Genomic DNA, 19,035 nt, shown 5'->3' on the forward strand with positions numbered 1-19,035 from the left:
GCCGGTGTGGGGGTGTGAGTGTGGGAAAACGTCTTTCCTCTTCCGGCTCCAGAAGAAGGCAGTTAGGATTATCTTTGGTTTGAATAGAAGAACATCTTGCAGACAGTACTTTGCTTCATCACAAATTTTAACATTTCCCTCAATATACATTTTAGAAACTTTGACTCTGATTAAAAAGAACCTACACCAATATCAATCTTCACCTACTCATTCATATACACTACGTAACAATTCACATCTTAAATTGCCATCTCATTCAACGTCATTCTTTAAGAGACACTTCCATTACAACGGCATTACACTTTTCAATCTACTTCCTCCCAGCTCTACTGGCCCTTCAGCTGGAGCCGGACTTGGTCCGCTTCAAAAGGCAAGTAAAAAGGTTACTCTTGGCCAAAAGATGCTACAGTGTCCGTGAATGTGTCGCTGATGGGTTTAATTTTAATTAAGTTTGAAGAAGATTGTCACTCGTAAATCTAGTTGATTAAAGCACAATTGTTTTATTTTAATTTTAGACGTAAAGATATATTTTGTTTGACATGATTCAAATGATTCAAATGATTTATTTGACCATTCAGTTCATACAGGACAATAGGCTATGTCAACAATACAATAAATAATAAATAACATGCCAAGCTTCTTCTAGCATTCTTGACTGACAAAATTAAATTAAAAGCTGAAAAAAAAACACATGCAGGATCTCAATTAATATAAACATGCAAAGCAATGCATGCAACTAAAAATAAAAATAAAATGAAAACTACATGCTGCAAGCCATATATGCAAGGCAGAGAAAAATAAATAAATTTACATTTTTGTAATACCTCTATTGGACTACTGTGGGTTCAACCCAATAGTAACAAGCTGTGCATTCCAAAACTCTTTTATGGAATAGAATGGATTGGCAAGCATCCAAGCTTTTAGTGTGGTCGCAAACTTGTTCGGTAAGAGTTGTCTTACAGTTATGGGTAAGGCATTGTAGAACCTTATTCCTGCAACAGGAAAGCAGTTGAGAGTTAAATCTAGTCTAACTCTATCTCTAAAAATATTTTCATTGTTCCTAGTGCTATAATGATGAACATTATTAACCAATGGAAAAGCTGATTCATATTGTTCTTAATCTCTAACAGGCATTGGTAAATAAATACATTGTGTACAGGCATTATACCATGCTGAACAAACAGAGGTTTACAATGCTCAAGCTGATGGACTCCACACAAGACCCTGACAGCTTTCTTCTGTAGTTTTAGGACTTTTTGCACTCCAGGGGAGTGACCCCAGAGCCTAGTGCCATACAGAATGTGAGCATGGAAAAAAGCAAAGTACGCAAGTCGAACAAATTCAAATGGCATGTCAGCCTTCAACCGTCTGAGCAAATGGATTACACGACTTAGCTTACCACACAGGATTTCAATATGATCGTTCCAATCAAGCTGAGGGTCAAGGGTGAAGCCCAGCAGCTTTACAGTGTTTTCTTCCCTCAGTTCCCTAGAAAGACTGAAAGTGATGTCTTGAGTTTTGGCTTGGTTCAGGCATAATTTATTGTTGCGAAACCAGATAGAAGCTACATCTAATAATTCCTGCACAGCAACTTTAGATACAGAAAAATCTGAGTGACTAGAAAAGAGAGTTGTATCATCTGCATATAGCAGGACATTGCCTGCAACACTGTGATACAAGTCATTGATTGAGATTACAAAAAGGAAGGGACCCATAATAGACCCTTGCGGGACTCCATTGTTCACCATCAGAGGACTGGAAGAGTTACCATTCCAAGTCACAACTTGAGACCTCCCTTCAAGATAAGATTTAATCAATGAGAGAGCATCGCCTCGTACCCCGTACCTTTCGAGCTTTGACAACAGGAGACTATGTGACACACAGTCAAAAGCGCGGGATAGGTCACACATTATAACAGAAGTAGAATTTCTAATCTCTAGACCATTTAAGATTTCTTGAACAAGACAGTCCACAGCCTGCCCATGTAGCACAGATGGTTGGGCCAACGTTGGCCAACTGTGGGACAGTTGGTCGATGGTTGGTTGGAGCTTCCACAACCAACCAACCGTTGTCCAACTGTATATCTTGTAGTTGGGCCAACCAATATTTACAACTGTGGACCAACATTGGTTCATTGTTAATGAAATACATTAATATGCATTGCTGGGTATCATACATCAAGCCAACCGTTGTCCAACCGTTTTTCACTCCGTTGGACCAACAAAAGATACTTTTGTTGGACCAACAATGGTCCATAGTTGAGTTTACACGACTTTCATTCTCTGGGTCTAGCTTTCACAACATAATTATAATAAAATATCTGGTTTTACAATACCTTTATCAGTTCCAAAAGTTTCCAAAAGTTTTTGGAACTGATAAAGGTATTGTAAAACCAGATATTTTATATATTACAGTTCCGGCGCTACAACAATGAATTTTAATAATTTTAATAATGCAAATATTTTTTAAATTAATATTCTTTAACTTATTTGCAACAATTTAAGGGGAAAGAGTAATTAATCATATAACAGGCAATTATAATAGCATTAACAATCTAACGGTAATTAATTAATCATTCAAATACCAGTATCCTCTCTAACTCCAAAAAAAAAAAACTACTTATAATGCCTTAACAGATTAACAGAATCATATTATACTGTGTAGTATCAAAAATGTTTGAAGTATTGCGACCATTGCAACTGTCGGCTACTCTTTCACCACTTGAAAACTCTCTATATCAGCAATCACAGATAGCTCAGTGGTAAAGTAAGAGGCTCATAAGTCGAAGGACCCGGGTTCGAGACCCGTCTGGGCCAAAAAATTTTGTTCTAGTTTTTTTTCAAAATTTGTTTTTATGAACTATTTAATCAATTTACTCAACTAATAATTATGCTTTTCGTACTAAATCTTTATTATTTTGTGTGAAATAAAACGGTTGGACAATGGTTGGCTGGAAAACAGTTTAAAGAGGTGACATTTCTACCGTTGGCCAACTGTGTGGCTCCACAATTTACCAACGTTGGCCCAACCATCTGTGCTACATGGGTGAACGGTGGACTTTCCTTTTTGGAAGCCAAATTGAGCGGGTACAATAAGGCGATGCCTCTCAAAGTAGCTGTACAGCTGCTCTAACATGACTGCTTCAGCAAGCACCTTACCAAAGATGGGGATGATAGATATTGGTCTGTAACTTACAGTACTGTCCTTTGGTCCCTTTTTTCTACACAGGTACATGACTAATGCAAATTTGTATTTGTTACTTTGGTTTAATAAACGAGTTATTGAGTTATTGGAGTGGAGTCATATATTCTCTAATTCAGTTCTACCTCCAGTTGGTGTATCTGTAGCTCAGTGATTATACAGTATTGGTATTCTCAACTTCAAGCGAGAATTCAAATGTAACTTATATATAGCTCGAGTGGGGGTCACCAATCAGCGGTAGGGCTTGGTGCAAAAGGACGATCAATCTATTAATCATTTGGTCAACTGAGGTGACGGTTGAGACGAGTGGATTATTTGTGAGCTATTTTATTTTTTTACGTATCAAGAATTTATAATTGTAGAAACACGTAGATGGTATACAATATGATAATGGATAACATTTTTGCCATTGGAACTATAACCATTGGATAACGAAGTAAGAAGTAGGTAACATACAACGAACTTTCTTACAAAATTGCCTACAATACAAAGCTGAATTATTCAGGGATGTTATGAATTGCACCAAGCTGTGAGTGAGTTGCACCGCTAGCCAAGATAGACATCTGTTCTAATATTTGTGGGTATCAGGGTATCGTAGTTAACTGGTTGGCAATAATTACCCTTTTAGGTTTCCTTGCTAATTACTGTATACTTACTATCTTTAGATGGGTTTTCATTGCCGAGCGTATTTTGTGGTTTGCTCCAATAACTGACGATGCTTATGATCAATCTCTGACAATAATTTATTTATTCGCCACTTATTTATTAGTTTTAGTTTATAGTTTGAATTAGCATGAATTACATATTTACAAAAATCAGCCTCTGCTATCTTGTAAATCTAGTTTTAGACAAAATTGTATCTATAATGGAGAAACCGTTGGAAGAAATAAATAAATAACTATTTATTACAGTGATTGTGTACACAGATTTATAAAAAGTATTACATCCGTATTACATTTGTGTCTATTTTATTTTATTTACTAACACCATTGACTACCAAACATAATTGTGCAAACTAAAAACAATGCTATTACTTTTTGCGGCAATATTTTGTTTTAGGTGTTGGCGTCTTCTGTTTCCTCCTTGTTTTTTCCCCATGCTACCAACCTTCCCGTCACTTTGTTATTTCCTTTTTCTTTCCGGTCGGAGTCAAGATGGGTGAGTTGTCTTGTGATGTGAAATTGTTATTTTTATCCATTTGTATCTACGAAATCTTGCAATAAAAATCAAAACGTATTTATGTAGTCGTAAATAATGTTATCTATATGTTCAGTCTCAAACAATAACTTTTGCTTCCCTATATTTAAGGTATTATACATACTGTCATAACCATAACCTAACATTCATCACAAGGCACTTCTTGTGGACCATGGTACTTTATTCAAAACCATTCATGCTTCCCTCAAAATTAAAGTACATAATTTTAAGCTCAGTGTTAATTGGACAATCGGTACTTAATTTACCGGTAAGGCTATATAGTTATCAGATTTTACTCTTCATGATTTAACTTTGCTGGGCTTAGGTTAGCCCACAAGTAATTTATATGTAGCCGAAATTTAGTCCAACTAATTTTGTTTCCTCTGATTATCCTGCTTACGAATCAATTACAGTAACTCTAAGACTTGCGTCCCATGGTAACTTAGTCAGAATGCCACTGTGCACACAAAGGTGCTAAACTTCTGGAAATTGTGACAAATCAGTAGGCCTAGGCTAAATGGCTTTAAAGATTTAAGGTATGACATGACTATTATTTGCTATGTTACACCAGCATTCTCTTGAGAGAAATGTTAGTTAGGATTGTATACTTGTGTTGATCCCACTAACTTAGTAGCTTTCCAGCCATGGTCGTCAAAGTTATTTTCAGGTAGGGCCTATCTTCTCTTAATCCTCCAAGAGTTGTTCAAGACAGGATTAACTTATCTCAATAGCTAGGCCTAAGTTAGCAATTAGGCTAGCCTATAAAAATTATTTTAAAGACAAAATGTTCAGTGCTTAACCCTCCCAGTGTTACTTGACGAAAATTCGACAAGCAGCACACTTTGTGTAGTGTTACTTGTCGATTTTTCGACACGCAGACATCGTTTACGGCGAAGGCTCTATGACTGACTGAATCGGATTGAACTGGATCGAGTTAGGTATCGTTCTTTCCGTAATATTCTAAGCTTTCTCCAGAGGTCTGTCTCTAAGCGCTATTCATTTTAGTTCCGAAAATATTGTAGTAGACAGCTGACGTGCGTGTATTTGTAAACAGCTAGGTTCCCCCGGACCGATGACTGATGTGTTTTATTACGTTTATCATTGTTTTAGTGTTAAAAATCAAAAGTAGTGATATACGTGGTGCATTATAAGAAGATTTAAGTGGTTTTGAAGTGCTGGTTGATGATCCTGAAGAAGTAGGTAGTGATATTGATGTAAATTATCAGCCAGATTCCTAGCTATGGTTAGGCTATGCATTCTTAGCTAAACGCTGTGTACTGAAATCAGTTTTTTGCCCATAACTTATTTATTTGCAAATCTACTTCCTTATATTATTATATATTTGTAATCCTCATAAAATTTAGAACAAAGTGGCTATTTCCAAATATTTATAGGCCTATAATTTATACAATTTCATTGAGCGCGAACTTATTTTTTTTTTTGAAAGTTTTCGAAATTATAGGCTATTTTTTTTACCTAAAAATTTTTTTTTTTTTTAAATGTTCCTTACCTATGTTTTATATATAATATTGAAGCCCATGATTTTCCAAACAAAATGGTATATAGAACATTAGAATTAACATTTTTTTAAGCTTCTCAGATCCGTTTTAATAAAACCTTGCAAATGCGCCAAAAATAGGTGGACATTAAGGCCTAAACTATGGACACTTGGAGGGTTAAGTTAAACTTAGTGACTTCCGTAGGCTAGTCACCCTCCAAGTTTTTAATTTTTTCAAATGTTAATTATTTGGGCATATAACTTGCTTATTAAAAAATTTTGTCCAGCAATGCCTAGGCTAGGCTTAAGTTACTTTAGGTTTTATTCATCAATTTTGTTCTTAAGTTAAGTTAGGTCCTTCCCTCCAAGTGTCAATGGTCGGAATTCCAATTACAGTATGTTGCAGACGCTTCAAAACTTGCTCTGAATGAACTCCACAGTTGTACTGAACTGGATTGAATTTGAAGTCTATGGAAAGCAGATTCTAAGCTTGAATTCAATGTCTACTTAGTTTGGTTCAGTTTCCAGAACTCACCTAACTTAAAACGCACTTAAAAACGTTCTTAAAATGTCCCTTGACATCAATATTACAACTCGCTTTTTTAAATAACTTTTTTTATGCCGAGGCTCCTTTACAATCGGTTTTATACCAGCAATAATTTCTAATCACTAGTAGGGGACAGAATCAAGGGATCTTTGACTTTGCTGACATTGATTTGCAAGTGGATCCTTTCTGGCACAACAATCGACTGCTGCCAGGCGTACGACTGTCTAGGCCAGGAGGGGTTCAGGCATTCTAAGTCAACCACTCTGTGAACTTCGTAGATACCAAGACTGGTGCTCACATAAACAATATTGAGGTGTTTGGGCAACCATCCCCCAGTATGGGATTTGTTAAAAATACTGCATGGAATATTTGGCCAAATTCCAGTTCAAACAGCGTTATTCACCGCTTGAACGCATCCACCATTTTTCAAAGCTGCCGGCCAGCTTTACCCTCCACAGCGTTGATTGCGTCATCGACTCTTAAAAGGCGTTGATTGCGTATGTGTTTGTATGAGTTGTTTATTGTTAGTTAGGTTCTTAATTCACTTCCTGAAGTGTGGAATTGTGTAAATTGGTGTAGGCCTACCTAGATAGTCAATGTACATACTTACAAAATTAACATTTTCGGCCATATTTACAGTTTTTAATGCCTTTTCCGCCCCTCACTAAAGTCCAAAACGCCATTTAACACTCTTTACACAGTTCCACACTTCAGGAAGTGCGTTTTAGGTGAGTTCTGGAAACTGAATTTTTACCTAGGCCTAACTTAAAGTTTTAGATGTGTTTACTCTTTGTTATGAAGCAAACATAGGGGTCATTACACATCAACTCAACCAACGAAAAATGATTATCTCACCCACCATCTCAGAATTTGATGAAACTTGGCTTGTTTGTTCTAACCATAAAGATAAGTCACCATACCAAATTTTAACTTAATATCTCTTACCGTTTTTTTTTTATAGCCCTTTAAAGTTTTTCATTTCCGCTAGTGCTAACCATCCGATGTCGCGGAATAAAACTCGCTTACTTTTAGAAAATAATTTATAACTTTTATGTTTACTGAACAATCTTCATGAAAATTCATGTACTTATTCTTTAAGACATGAGGATTCCAGAAAAAAATACTAATACCTCTTAGTTTAATGTAATAAGGCTGAAAAAAATTTCTAGTTTGTACCTATGAATTTTTAAAACGCGGAGACATAGTTTAGCGTAAAATGGATTATCTAGGAAAGGGTATGAGATAAACACAAAAACCTTTTTTTACTAATAATCCTTATTAAATTAGCTATCAGATGCTGCAAAAAAATTCATGGGGTTTTAATACCTTCATTGTTTTTTATTAAGTTAAATATCAAATTATTAATTTTTTTTTTTGTTTCATTTACAGAACTATTTAAGAATTTTAAGGAATTAAAACTTGCCCTATACACTATTACAAAATGTTTCTAATTTACTAAATTAATTTAGTCATATTTCAACCTCTTAACTGTTTCAAAAACTTCATTTTATATTGAAATAAAAATAAAATAATATATAAAATAATTTTTAGTAATTTAAAATATATGAACTATAAGATACTGCCTTTGAGCTGTCTAAGCAAGTAACAACAGGCTTTCCTAGTCAGCACACTTTGGAGCCTGAGCTTCCTGAGCAAGTGGCAACAGGGTTTTTTCAAGTCTTAAGGTGCATTGTCCCTGAAGCGACTCTTGCGGTAGTAGCTGAGCGATAGTAGCTTAGCGATAGTAGCTGAGCACTGGTTAGCGTTGTTTCAAATGTGACCATTGTCCTTGACGCGACTGCGACTGGAGCGGCTAGCGGCTGAACACAGCGACTGTAGCGGGTCTGCTCTGAGGGGAGTCAGAGTCGCAGTCGCTGAGCGATTTGTGTTGAGTATAGACTTGTTTTGGTCGTATTATAAATTATAAATGAAAATACTTTTTAAAAATGCAACGTTTTTAAACGCACTATAAAGTTAAAAAATAATTTATAAATATGTGGGGAGAATAAATACTTGAACGATTAAAAAAACGTGGGGCGCATGCTGATTTACAATTATTATCTTTACCTATTGAACTATTATTATCTATTGCATGTACCCCACGTTTTTCGTTTTAAATCTTTTAAGTATTTATTCCCTCCACATATTTATAAACTATTTTTACTTTTTAGTGCGTTTAAAAACGTGGCATTAAAAAAAGTATTTTGATTTATAATTTATTTTTTACTTCTTAGTCTTTAATGTGTAAATATGTTAAATCTATTTTATATGGCATGTTAATACATAACAAACCCTTATTATCTGTAGTCATATGTTTTATATTTCCTTTGAACTGCTTATTTTATATTTAGAATCTCTCGGCAGCAGAACCTGTACCTCTACCCAAGCTTTTCGACCTGTCAAATTTAAGTATTTACGGCTGACTTCAAAATGTAGACATAGAAAATTTGGAAGCCCATGGGGCTTAGCCCAAGGAAAATATGAAAAGTAATTAAATCATATAGTATTACATTGTCATCCATTTGTGAGCTGTGTTCTCTAGTTTCATTTTTATAGCTCGTCGGGAAGTTAGTTTAAAATTTATTGCAAAGTTTGTACCGGACAAGAAAGCGAGCTAATAAAAACGTTTTAAAATTAGGAGGTATCATGGCACTTATAACACAAATTCACTCGAAAGTCTGCAAACTAATATACAGAATCGCTCTAGAACAATCGCTTCAGGGACAATGACATGGTTAGCTACTATCGCTGAGCTACTATCGCTCAGCTACTGTCGCTCAGCTACTATCGCAAGAGTCGCTTCAGGGACAATGCACCTTTAACATGCAATTCTATTGTTGTACTGTTATTGGGAGGACTTTGCTCAGTCAGTATCTGGTGCTCCTTGATGCAACATAAAACATTGTAGTGCAAGTGTTTAGTGCAGTATTGTGCAAGATAATTTATATAGTGTGGTTTATCTTACAGTATTATTTTAATATAAGTTATGTATGAAACTAGTGTTTGTTTTTGTATTTTTAAAAGAAAATTTATATTATACTAAGATATAAAATGGAAGTTAAATGCAGCATAGGGGATTTAACATTAACTGAATGCCACAAAACAAGTTTCATAAAAAATAAAGGTACCCAAAATGTCAATAACTTATCTGAAGAAGAAATAAATCTAATAAAGCTAAGAACTGGGAAAGAGGATGATGGTGGTACTATTTGTTTTCACCATAAATATTATTTTTTGAATAAATTTGAATTTTTACAAAAGAAATGCTGCGATCCATACAAGAAACATAAGAAACCCATAACAAAAACACTGAGAGTAGTTACTGTACAGCAAAGCAAAGTATTAATTTTAAAGGGGTTCAAAATAAAACCAGGAGAAAAACTATGTGCCTCTTGTCGAAAAACATTGTTTAAAGCTCAAAACACAACAGATGAATGTACTGATAGTGATAGTGAACAGTGTGAAGATTGTGATGTGCATTACCCTGATTTACAAAAAGAAGAGGTAATTTCTTCTTTAAATACATCATTAACAGAAGTAGGTTGCTCACCCTTGAAACTTCATGCTCTAAATGAACACAGTAAGCCAAAATATGCCAAAGAAAAAATTGAAAAATTACAGGAAAGCGTGAAAAGAAAAATTGAGTTGGTTCTTGACGTTGGAGTACCTGAAGATAAAAGAACTTTGGAAAAGACTGTTGAAGAAAAGGCTGCAGATATGGACAAGTTAATCAATAACATAAAGGATGATCTACATTTGACACAGAAGAAGAAAACACAGATTCAGCTACTCACTATACCAGCTTCATTAAATTGGTCAAGGCAACGAATAAAAGACACTTTTCAGGTTTCAGACTATTCTGTGAGACAAGCACAGAAACTGTTTAGAGAAAAAGGCTTGTTAGCAGAACCAGACTCAAAAAGAGGAAAACATCTTAAACCTGAAGTAGTTGAGTTGATAAAACAATATTACCAAAGTGACGAACAGTCTAGGGTTTTACCTGGAATGAAAGATGTCGTGAGCATAGGAAAAAAACAATATGAAAGAAAGAGGTTAGTTTTAGGGAATCTACATGAAATTTACTCAAATTTTAAAAAAGATCATCCAGAAATTAAAGTGGGTTTTTCAAAGTTCTGTTCACTCCGCCCAAAATGGTGTATCTTGGCTGGTGCCAGCGGCACCCACTCAGTATGTGTATGTACTATACACCAGAATGTGATCTTAATGATCCATGCTGCACACTTCGATGAAAGCTACAAAGATCTAACAAAAATGTTGGTGTGTGAAAACCCAAGTCGTGAGTGTATGTTACGACACTGTAACCTTTGCCCTCCTAAAGAAAATCTAACAAGCTTTTTGCTAACAAAATTTGAAGATTATGATGAAGACGACAACATTGAATTTAATCAGTGGATATCAACTGACAGAACCCAAATGATAACTCAAACAGCAAAAGTTGAAGACTTCATTGAAGATCTATCATCAAAATTGGAGAAACTTATTCCCCACTCCTTCATTGCAAAGTCACAATCAAAATATTTTAAAACCCTAAAAGAATCCTCTGATGCAAATGATGCTGTAGTTTCAATGGACTTCAGTGAAAATTACTCTTTCACAATACAGGATGAAGCCCAGGGATACCACTGGACATCCGACTCGTGTACTATACATCCTATCATAATTAATCTAACTAGTGCAACAGGTGAAAGGTTAGTCTTATCTCTCTGTATAATATCTGATGATATGAAGCATGACGTTTCTATGGTGTACAAAATCCAAGAAATTGTGACAGAATTCATCAAAGAAAAGTATTCACATGTAACTGAAATCCATTATTTCAGTGACGGATGTGCCGGCCAATATAAGAATAAGTTCAATTTTTTTAACCTCTGCCTCCATGAAAAAGATTTTAATATAAAGGCACAATGGTCATTTTTTGCTACAAGTCACGGCAAAACCGAATGTGATGGAATTGGAGGCACAGTAAAAAGATTAGCCAGAAAGGAAAGTTTACAGAGGCCTCTCGGAGATCAGATTCTGACTCCTTCACATTTGTTTGATTTTTGTAAATCAAAAATTACCAAAGTTAATTTTTTTTTTATTTCCAAAGATGATATGTGTAACGTTCGTTCTTTCTTGGAAAAACGCTTTGAAGACGTGCAAACAGTCCCAGGAACACGAAGTTTCCACAACTTCAAGCCACTAGACAGTTCAGGGAACTTGGAAACAAGGAGGATTTCTAGTGATGAGAAACCTACTCTCTTGTTTAACTTAAACAGTAAATCAACACCGATTGTGGCAGAAGAACATTTAAGCCCATCAAGCTACGTGGCTTGTATATATGACGATCGATGGTACTTCGGAGTGATAACTGAAGTTAATATAGAAGAATGTGATGTGACAGTACAGTTTATGCATCCTGCAGGGCCATCCCCATCATTTCAATGGCCTAAGCGCGAGGACATTTGCCCTGTACCAGTTCCGCATGTACTGGCAATTGTTGATCCACCAGACACTGCTACAGGAAGAACATACAAATTTCCAGAAAAGTGTATGAGATCAATTGAAGAGAAATTTTCAAAACTCCATTAACTTAAATTATTTGTACATATCTACTGAATGTAATTAAGATTCTAATAAATGAAATATTCATGTAAGTACAAGACATTATTGTTCCTAATTTTAATTATTATGGTGTTAAGTTAGTATAAAATATAAGTTCTTGAGACAGTTATGGGTTAAAATATCATGATTTTAATTTAGTACTAAATAATCATTATCAAGTTCTTTATAACAGTGTTTAAGTCTAGGTCATTTTAATTCCTTGAAATCCTTATAGTTCTGTAAAATAAAACGAAAAAAAAATTAATAATTTGATATTTAACTTAATAAAAAACAATGAAGGTATTAAAACCCCATGAATTTTTTTGCAGCATCTGATAGCTAATTTAATAAGGATTATTAGTAAAAAAAGGTTTTTGTGTTTATCTCATACCCTTTCCTAGATAATCCATTTTACGCTAAACTATGTCTCCGCGTTTTAAAAATTCATAGGTACAAACTAGAAATTTTTTTCAGCCTTATTACATTAAACTAAGAGGTATTAGTATTTTTTTCTGGAATCCTCATGTCTTAAAGAATAAGTACATGAATTTTCATGAAGATTGTTCAGTAAACATAAAAGTTATAAATTATTTTCTAAAAGTAAGCGAGTTTTATTCCGCGACATCGGATGGTTAGCACTAGCGGAAATGAAAAACTTTGAAGGGCTATAAAAAAAAAACGGTAAGAGGTATTGAGTTAAAATTTGGTATGGTGACTTATCTTTATGGTTAGAACAAACAAGCCAAGTTTCATCAAATTCTGAGATGGTGGGTGAGATGGCCTGGTTGAACTGATATGGAATTACCCATAGGCCTATGTTCAAAGTTTTGGTGTCATCATGACCTTTGCTGTATGCTCTTAGGTTTCTGATGTTTAGGTTTTGGAAACTGACAATTTTAAGGTTGAACCTAATTCCAAATTGCTCTTATTAAGTTACTATTAGGAGGCATTTTTAAAAGTTAAATAGGCCTAGTATATTTCATAGGTTTTTAATGTCAAATATGAGTGATAAGTGGTGATATGTCTGTCAGTCAATTTTACTGTTATCCTTATGGGGTTAAGGTAAGAACCCAAGATGTCATGTTTTGGTTTTTTTGTCATTATAATAGCCTATTTAATTTTTCCATATTACCTGTAAAGTAGGTACTTATTAAATACAATTTCTTGTTCCTTAAATTCTTAACAAATTTTATATCTTTAATTTTTTTTATTTTTAGTGCCTAAAATAAGTTATGTAGGCTAAGTAGGAGGTACTTAACGGATTTCGTAACCTTTTAAAAAAGTTAAATTTGAATTGTTTGTATTTGAACATATAGCCTACACCTATTGAATCTAACAGAAAGGTACACTTAGCAATTTTTATATTTTAAGATAAACTTAATAGGCCTAGCCCATTTTATAAATTTGGTAGAGCGTTTGTTATGCAAGCAAAACTGCCAAAAATGGCATGACATTTAAGATTTTTTGATGGGCACCCAGAGGGTTAAGGTAATCTTTTCCGCTTGACGGAGGTAAAGTTTGTAAACTCTATTATAAGTTAAGGTATCAATTGCTCAGGCCTAATGTTTACTTACCACTTCAGACTCTTTAAGTTGGATGAAATGTTTATGATTCAAATTGCTCTCAGGTATATCTCGCGACCACTGGCATAAGCGGCGGGCGACTGGTGGCAAGAGGAAGCCAATCAGGAAGAAGAGGAAGTTTGAGTTAGGAAGACCAGCTGCCAACACCAAGGTTAGTCAACTTAGCTTATCATTAGAGTTACAAAGGCCTAGTGTCTAAGGTAAGCAAGTTGTAGGCTACCCGACACACATTTGTGATTTGTTTGACTGTTTTATTTTATGCTGAATCTGTAAATTTCAACTTTGTAGAAGTTTTGATTGTTTTTTAACTTAACAATTTAACTTAAGCCCTCTCGATTGATAAATTGGGTGTTTGAATACATGCCTTACTTACTTAAGTTAGTTAAGTTAAGTCATGTGATTAGGACTTGCTTATAAATTTTTACCATTTTAGCATACCATTACCATTACCATTACCAACTCCTATGTCGTTGCCCAACACTTGTTGGATAGACTGCGTCAAATAAAACAACAGTAATAAAACTAATAAAAAAAATAACATTCTTATTTAACCAATATTTACAAAAACTAGTGATGGCGGTGCATATTATATATTCGAGAAGTACTCGCCAGACACTTCCTCAAAAGAGTACAGCGGCTCATTTGTGAGTTTGTTAAAAATCCGCATGGAGAAAGCTTTCATGTCTTCAGTGTGGGCCCGAGGCGGCAACATGTTGTAGAATCGCATGGCTGGGATGGGATGGGCTGCCAAGGATCTTGATAACCTGCATCGAGGAATGTCAAGTTTCTGTGCATGCCTGGTGTCATGATTATGGAGATCACCCCTCTGTTGATATTCACCTATGTTATTCCTGAGATTAATCAAGCCGTAATAAACATATTGGCTGAAGATGGTCATAACCTTAAGGTTGGCGAATAGGGGCTTACAGTGGTCTCTATAACCAGCGGCTGACAGCACTCTGACTGCCTTCTTCTGCAGACGAAGCACTTTTATGCAGCCAGGAGCATGTCCCCAGAGCAGGATTCCATATCTAATATGGCTTTGAAATAGGGCATGATATAGGCCTACATTTATCAAATATTTATCAGTGATGACCCCCTAAGTTTCCACAGAAGAAAAACCACACGGGAGAGTTTAACACATACATCACTGATATGTTGTTCCCAGGTAAACTTAGGGTCTAGGCTGAAGCCCAGCAATTTCACGCTGCTTTGCTGATCAATGTTCATTGTTTTGCTTAAAGTGCATAACATCCTCTGGGTCTTGTCTCCATTCAACTGTAGCCGATTTCTGGCAAACCAGATTTTAGCAGCATCCAGTGCAGCTTCTGCCTCTATCAGAACTTGGTTTATAACTTTCCCTCTAGTTATTATTGAGGTGTCATCAGCATACAGGAGTGCTCTGCCCTGGAGATGGAGGTCATTCACAACAATCAGAAACAAAAGAGGGCCCAGGACCGAGCCCTGAGGGACTCCGTGACAAACCTGGCGTGGACCAGATGTGGCACCACCAACTGTGACAACCTGGTATCTATTATCAAGATAAGATTTGATGGTCTTTAGTGCAGCTCCTTCAACACCATAGCGACTCAGTTTTTCCAGCAGTAAACTTTGCGACACGCAGTCGAACGCTTTGCTGAGGTCACAAAGCGTGATTGAAACACTGTCCCTTGCCTCAAAGGCGTTTTTGATTTCCTCAGCTAGAACCATAACTGCGTCTGAAGTTGATCGGCCCCTCCTGAAACCGAACTGCCTATTCAACATTAGGCCATTATCCTCGAAAAAGTCCGCCAGCTGCTTCTGGATAATGTGTTCAATTATCTTGCCTATCACAGGAACCAGGGAAATAGGCCTATAATTTTTCAGTTCCTCAGGGTTGCCTTTTTTGAAAATAGGCACTGCTCTACTAAGCTTCAAGCATTCAGGGAAGACACCGGCTGCCAGGGAGCCATTAATAAATAACATGGGAGAGGGGACCAGCGATAAGATCGACAATTTCCTTCAAAACCACTGAGGACATGCCATAAAAATCCTGGCTAGTAGACCTTTTTACTTTCCTCACAATATTCCTTACATCATCAGGGTTGACAGTTTTCCATGAAGCTAACTTTGCATTGAAACCTGGGGGAAGGGAAATTTCATCCTCAGGTCGGCCAACAGCCTGGGGAATTTGGCCTAAGATAGCATCTACCGAGTTAATGAAGAAACTGTTAAATTCATCTGGGCTTGCAGCATTGATCAAGTTTTTATTTGGATTTCTACGATGGCTATTTATAATTTCCCACGCAGCCTTACATGGGTTGTGTGCTCCCCTAATGAAATTTTCATTACCTAGTTTCTTTGCTTCATTAATCCTAGACCTATATAGCTTCTTAGCTCTAAGGTAATCTCGGTAAAATCTTTCCTTTACAGCTGGATCAACTGCCTCCTTGTAATAGTCAAAGAGGAGAACTACAACATTTTTTAGGTCTTGGAGAGCTGGAGTGTACCAAGACTTGTCCCTCTTTACCTTATCGACTTCTTTTCTAGCCTTAGACTTAATTTTAACTGGGAAAATTTCATTAAAACTTTCAACAAGTACATTAAATAATTTATCAAAGTCCAGCAAAGGGTCCTTACCTCCTATAACAGACGCCCACTTCACACCTTCAAGTTTCCTTCTTAGGTCAGGAAAACGCTCCTCTTTAATAGGCCTAAAAAACATGTCGTACTTGGCACACCATGCAGGATAAGAAATTTGACTCACCGGTAGCGTCTTGACACTCAGTAGAACCGCAGAATGGTCCGAGACCAAAGGTTCCACAATATTTACTTTGTACAATGGTTTATCCAGGTTTGTTGCAATGGTATCCAGGCTGGACTCCTTCCTAGTCGGGTATCTGTTTCCCACGAAGAGCCCCCAAGTCCGCAGTAGGTTGGTGAAGTTCTCCTCCTCGTCTGATGTATCCTGCATATGAACATTAAAATCCCCACCAATGATTAAAGTTTTTCCAAGTCTGGATAGATAGTTCAGTAAATTATCCAACAAGTCAATGAAAGTGCCAAAATCATACATAAACGAGACAAGAACCTAGCCTAATTTTCTTTTCAGCACCCCGTAAGTTAGTTATGATTTGATGACATCGGATCTCAAAGAAAATAATTGTGTCCCAAGTTCTTAATTTAGAGGAGGAAAAATCAAATAACTTAGACTACTGTATCAATCTATAAATGTTCAAATCGAAATATGGATTTTTTAAGTTACAACAGGTGGAATGTAACTCATTAACTTGAACCAAAAGTGATTTCTCCGCACTTGTTCAAATTATTCCTGTCCTTGGATATTAAGGTTGGCCATAAGCCTAAACTTACCTATCAAACTTGCACAGTTTAATTTTAACTTTTTCCTAAAGTAAAATATAATGTCTTTAATTTATGTGTTGCAATTTTCAGCTTGGTGCTCGTAGAATCCACACTGTAAGAACTAGGGGTGGAAACAAGAAGTACAGAGCTCTGCGTCTAGACCATGGAAACTTCTCTTGGGGCTCGGAATGTGAGTTGACATCAAGAACTTTTACTTTGGCAAATATAAAATGGCTTGGGCCTAGCATAGCTAATTTAATATTTTAAATTGGCCTAGTCTGTAAAATTTGATATAGCCCTGTGGAGGGAAAATAGGACCTTTCAAATAGAGGTACAGAGTAACTTAATGGTTTCTGAGTTGTAGCCTACAGTTAACTTAATGCAACCCTTGATATAACTTCGGCCTACAAAAAAAATATTTTTTGCAAAACAAAAATGGCCGCTGCCATTAACAAAAAACCCGTGTTGGATCACTTGTAATGGAGAAAACTAGTAGTGTCTCCGTTTTTAAATGAGTGAATGAGTTTATTTATGTAAATCGACACAAATAAATTGTAATTCAGTAAGTTATGTGATTGCATATCAGATCGCTTTCAAATTACAGTAACTTCACAGGCCTTGTGCAGTAGCCTAGATTGAATAAAAACAAAATGTAGGCCTACCTATGTTACCAAAATATTGCATGTTTGCTATTGGGCTAAAAAAATTTAATCCCTATTAATAGAACATTTCCTGTTTTAATTTTCAGGCTGCACTCGCAAAACACGTGTTATTGATGTTGTGTACAACGCCTCCAATAACGAGCTGGTCCGTACCAAGACATTGGTAAAGAATGCAATCGTTGTTATTGATGCCACACCTTTCAGACAGTGGTACGAGTCTCACTACGCTCTTCCTATTGGTAGGAAGAAGGGGGCCAAGCTGGTAAGTACATAACTTGGTACTTTTAGTAGCATAACCTCGTAGTTTGCGAATTTAAAGAAAAGTGTCCCTTTTAGAACTGAAAAAAACATGCCTACGTACAACAGATTATTCCTCACATCATGAGCGATAGGCTACCAATTTTTGAACGTTTCGTATTTTCAAACGATTGATAGTTGACTTTTTGGTCGGAGTATTCTTTTAGGGTTCAAGTTATCTCAGTTTTCATACATGCAATGTTAGACCGCCAATTATTGAGATAATTTTGTGTATGTTAGATGTCATATGTCATTTAAGTTAAGCATGGCAAAAATCGCACAACGGAACAAGAAGAGTGATTAAGGCAGTTGACGATGATTTTAAGAAAACTGTTGGAATCGCTAGGGAATTAAGAATTCCGTCCTATTTCAAAGATTTTGAAAACCCCAGGAAATGACATGATGGTAGAATAATCTATAAGAAAAGACGTAAGAACGGTGAGTTTAATGACTTGGACAAATGTGTTTTAGCATGGTTACTAAGTGTCAGTAAAAACATTCCTATATCAGGACCGATTTTGCAAGAGAAGGCCATTCTCTGCATAATAAGTTGTTTTTGGCCTAATTTTTTCCCGCAGTGACCCTTTAAATAAATATCCTGAGCACAATTAATGGTTTATCTTGTAAAAAGTTATAAAGGTCGTCATGTAACATCATGATTTGAATCCTTAACCTTAATTTTTTTGTACAGAACCTCGTGTATTTTAATTTTTTTCATATTTTGTGATTGACTTCCATGAACATTTATTAGGCTATTATTACCATCGTAATTATTTTACTTTTAACTGATTACCATATCATATGAAATGACTTCCTTACCAATATCGTAACATTTTAATTCTCTTTTGGTATTGGTGTCCATGATGTTTTGAAGTATTTGCTACTCTTGAAAAGCATGATGAAAAAAAATTCTGAGATAACCAGTACAAAGTAATAATTCAATCAAGAAAAATGTTTTTTTTAATTGTATTCATAAAGAGATTGGGGTTTTTGTTATTTTTAAATTAATCTTCAAACCATACAAGTTACAAGCATACTTGGGAATAACTAATAGAAATTCTATCGAATAGCACTATTAGTTCTATTTTACGAACTTCTATTTTA

The 19,035-nt window shown here is 35.6% G+C and overlaps 1 protein-coding gene across 1 annotated transcript in view; it reads left to right on the forward strand.

Moving 5' to 3' along the window:
• Positions 1 to 4,281: 4,281 nt before the first annotated feature.
• The window catches only part of LOC128982160 (40S ribosomal protein S8), a 41,713-nt gene continuing 26,959 nt past the window's right edge, over positions 4,282 to 19,035 (forward strand). Inside the window, exons 1-4 of the mRNA XM_054401218.1 lie at positions 4,282 to 4,359; positions 13,675 to 13,781; positions 17,063 to 17,162; positions 17,721 to 17,896. Of these exons, the coding sequence (XP_054257193.1) occupies positions 4,356 to 4,359; positions 13,675 to 13,781; positions 17,063 to 17,162; positions 17,721 to 17,896 (387 nt within the window). The 5' untranslated portion in view covers positions 4,282 to 4,355. The remainder of the gene's footprint in view (positions 4,360 to 13,674; positions 13,782 to 17,062; positions 17,163 to 17,720; positions 17,897 to 19,035) is intronic.

The sequence above is a fragment of the Macrosteles quadrilineatus genome, unplaced genomic scaffold, assembly GCF_028750875.1.
Source record: "Macrosteles quadrilineatus isolate MER2022 unplaced genomic scaffold, UCM_ALF_1.0 Scaffold_142__1_contigs__length_272657, whole genome shotgun sequence".
Lineage (NCBI taxonomy): Eukaryota > Metazoa > Arthropoda > Insecta > Hemiptera > Cicadellidae > Macrosteles > Macrosteles quadrilineatus.